Here is a 4,072-nt window from a genome sequence, read left to right on the forward strand (position 1 = left end):
AATTTCTCTCACCTTCTTTTTGGCTCCTCCTTAGGATCTCAAAGATGCCAATTCAAAATGTTTCTTCAAAATAATACCGCTGACAGTGAGTTTACTCATTCCTTAGTGCAATTTTACAAAAATCAAAACAAATAGCCCAAATGATTCAGCCCCAGATGCATTTTCATGTACTTACGGTGCTCTTGTTGGTGATACCATAGAAAAAGAATATAGCAGGGACCCAGATGATCGGCCAGAGCTGTCCACTAACTCACGCGGATGTGCACTGGCTTGTCCACCAGTGGGCGTTCATGCATCTGCATCTTTACACAGTGAGAATTCTTCATCCCCTTTGGGTTCAGGTAATAGAGTGAAGACTCGATTATGAGATGACTGCCACTTGGGTGGAAGAGGTCTTCTCAAATCAAATGTCTTTTCCTTGAGGGAAAACCCAACTTCTTTAGATACATTTTCTTGGCATTTAAGTGCAGTTAGGCGCTTCATTTCATACTCCCTTTCAAGTTTGAGGGCTAAAAGAAGAAAATACATGAGACAATCTGGCATTTTTCAACAGGCATAATTTAGTCAAAACAATATCATAAAGTTATGTTGATAGATTCCCATTGTTGAATAATTAGAAATATGGCAAGTGATAAGTGGATACTGATCCATAATAGTGGGGGTGCATAAGAAAAATGGAGAAACTTTGATTGGGCAAAGGGGCGGGGGGACAGGAAAGATGGTGGAATGAGGTGGACATCATTACCCTAGGTACGTGTATGACTGCACATATGATGTGATGCTACATTGTGTACAACCAGAGAAATGAAAAGTTGTGCTGCAATTGTGTACAATGAATAAAAATGCATTCTTCCATCACATATATCTAATTGGAATAAATTAATTAATTAAAAAAAGAAATATGGCAAGGATACCAAGATGGGAAGTACGGGAAAAAAGGAGCTATGGTGGAGGCATAAGGAAAATAGGCGGTCTGGGTATGCATACACATATTTAAACATTTCTCTGATAATAAGCAACTGATACAATTATAATTTACTAAAGCAAATCTTAAGAAACTTACCTTCTGCTGAAGGGAGTAGACCTTTCTTGGTTTTGCATTTTTTTAGTTGTATAGGACGACCCAGTGTAATTTCTTCCAAGAAAGGTAATTTGAGGTCAGCTAAATTCTGGTACCAAGTCCTTGTAAGCACTGCAAGATCCCAAGGTTCCTGTCTGGGGCAAAAATTAAGTAATTCATTTAAGAAACACTTAAAGAACACATACTTTATGGAGTACAGAAGACATCTTGGTAGCCCCCCAGTTCTACTTGCCACATTTGGATTTCCATGGGGGTATAGAGGATTTTCCAGCCTGGAAAAGAAGCCTTATGTTGAAAAATGACCAGAAATTACAATTTCAGGAATTTTGTTTACAGTGCACCATCCCTGGAGTCAATCCAATCTCTCAATATAAGTGAATGTAGATAAGAACTGTGAGCTCCAAAGTCTTCAATGCCTAATTAAAATATTGTCAGATTAGGGAAGTAAAGAAGAGCATCGTCATGCATTGAGTAAGGAATATGGCATACTCTAAGGTTTTAGGTGTGTAAGCTGGGGAAGAATGAAACTTCTAACTAAAACATTAAAAATAATCACTATGAGCTGGGCATGGTGGTGCATGTCTGTAATCCCAGCAACTCAAGAGGTTGAGGCTTAAGAATCTCAAGTTCAAGGCCACTTCAGCAACTTTAGTGGGACCCATCTCAAAATAAAATATAAAAAAGGACTGGGGATGTAGTTCAGTGATAAAGTACCCCAAGGTTCAATCCCCAGTACAAAAAAATAATAATGCATGAACCCTAAATAAATTATTTTATCTAGCTTAATACTGAAGTTAAAAAAAAATGTTACATGCTTCTCACTGCAGTCTAAGTGGGTTCCACCTCACATGCATGGAGAAATAGAAAGACTTGCTTGGAGCTGAGTAGCGGAAGCCACAGTGTTACACACCTGTTTTAGTGAGTTTCGGAACCTCTGTGACCAAAATACCTGACAAGAATAACTTTAGGGAAGGAAAAGTTTATTTGGGGCTCACAGTTTCAGAGGTCTCAGTCCATAAACAGCCACTCCATTGCTCTGGGCCTAAGATGAGGCAGAACATCAGGAAAGAAAGATGTGGAGAAGAAGAACAGCTCAGAAGAGGGGACCAGGAAACAGAGAGATTGCTCTGCTCACCAGAGACCAAATATCTAGCCCAAAGTCAGCCCCAAACCCAACTCCTCTGGCCATAGCCTACCTGTCTAGTAGGTAGTTACCACTCAGTTAATCCATTCAAATGGGTGTAAGGTTCTCAAAACCCAATTAATTCATCTCTAAACTTCCTTGCTTTGTTTTATACGTGAGCTTTTGGGGGACACCTCATATCTTAAAACCATAATACCACCTAACTCAGCAAAATGTAATTTTAAGTTTTCTCTAATTTTCCTACTGCTCTGGTTTTATAACCCTTTAGGAAATCCCATTTACTTCTTATGATATTAACAAGAAAAATTCACCTGACTCCAATAGTAAATATGTCATAAGCTGTGGCACAGGGGATAATTAAACATATCCAAAAAAATATTTAATCAAATAGGCAGCACTATAACACCAGAGTAAAATACTGTTAGTTAGCAGCACGTGTTCATTATATGTTCTCTATATTCCAGGCAACCTGCAAGTTCTTGACATGCATTACTTCATTCACAATCCATACCACATAGATAGGCATTTTTATATCCATTTTACAGATGTGGAGTCAAGGCCAAGGCCCAGAGAAGATTTTCAGAGGGAGTCAGAACCCAAGTCCTCTTTTTTTTTTTTTTTCAGTACTGCAATGCTAGGGATTAAACCCAGGGCTTCATGCATACTAGGTAAGTTATCTACCACTGAGATACTAAGTTACATTCCCATCCACACCCCATTTTCTTTTTCTCTTCTTTTCTTTCTTTTTTTGTTTGTTTGCTTATTTATTTTGTTTTGTTTTGTGAAAGGGTCTCTTTAATCACCCAGATTGCTGTTGAACTTTCAATTCTCCTGCCTCAGCCTACCCAGTTGCAGGAATTACAGCTCCCAGGTCTTTTGCTCCACCATACCCAGATCCTAGGTCTTGTTTTGCAAAGTAGTAGGTTCTTTCAGTTCCTGCAAAGTATAAAGACGCTGAACTGACACTTTATGCCAACACTTTATGCTCTAAGGTAACATCTGGCACCAGGATGTTTTTAAGTAAATTTGAACTCTCTAAAAATATTCCAAATATTCTCTTCTGGGAATAAGAAGCCTCAGATCACCAGCCTGGTACTGCGCTCTCAAAGATCAATGATATGATCAAACTTCTCGAAACCTACATTTTCTCATTTGTGTTGCTTTGGTGTAAAGAGCAAGTAAGATCATTTATATATTCTTATAAAAGCAGTTGCTTTTAAAAAACAAAATTAGCACCATACACTGGATAATACCTCCTATAGTCCAGTATCACATGAGGAATACAGGGGTATCCAGTATCTTTATTTTAACAAAGACTCCCCACCCCAATGGCTGCTTACTGTGATAAAAAAATACTTACACTTTATAACAACTGCACTGCAAAATGGTCTTCACTGTGTTCTTTCTTGGTAAGCCATAAGCCATGATGGTCCACAGTCCAATTTCCTTACATAGGTGCCTGATGTAATGTCACAGGTGTTCTGTTCACCTTGCCTGAAGATTGCAACATATGTAATTAATGGCTTTCACTTGAATTTTTTTCCTCTGTGTTGGGGATGGAACTCAGGGTCTTCTGCATGCTAAGCAAGAGCTCTATCACTATGCTACTCCTCAGCTCTCACTTGAATATTTTTATAGAAAACGAATAAAGATTTAGAGAAAGTATTTCTAAATTCAGAAGGGCCTTTAAAAAAAAAGTTCATTGAACCTAAACCTGGACTGTAAAACTTTTATTCTATTGTTTCATTTTATCAATTTTTTTTTTTTTTTTTTGGTATTGGAGCTTGAACTCAGGGGACCAGGGGATCTTAACCATTGAGCAACATGCCCAGCCCTTTTATTTATTT

General features: G+C 38.1%; 1 protein-coding gene across 1 annotated transcript; it reads right to left on the reverse strand.

Annotated features, from left to right (window-relative positions):
- Nucleotides 1–288: 288 nt before the first annotated feature.
- Nucleotides 289–3,650, reverse strand: C10H4orf36 (chromosome 10 C4orf36 homolog). The gene is made up of 3 exons (XM_026413767.1): nucleotides 3,586–3,650; nucleotides 1,064–1,215; nucleotides 289–509 (listed from the first exon to the last, which is right to left on the reverse strand). The coding sequence occupies exons 1-3, from the start codon at nucleotides 3,648–3,650 to the stop codon at nucleotides 289–291; spliced, it is 438 nt and encodes a 145-aa protein (XP_026269552.1).
- Nucleotides 3,651–4,072: the final 422 nt, after the last annotated feature.

This window comes from Urocitellus parryii, chromosome 10 (genome assembly GCF_045843805.1).
Source record: "Urocitellus parryii isolate mUroPar1 chromosome 10, mUroPar1.hap1, whole genome shotgun sequence".
NCBI lineage: Eukaryota > Metazoa > Chordata > Mammalia > Rodentia > Sciuridae > Urocitellus > Urocitellus parryii.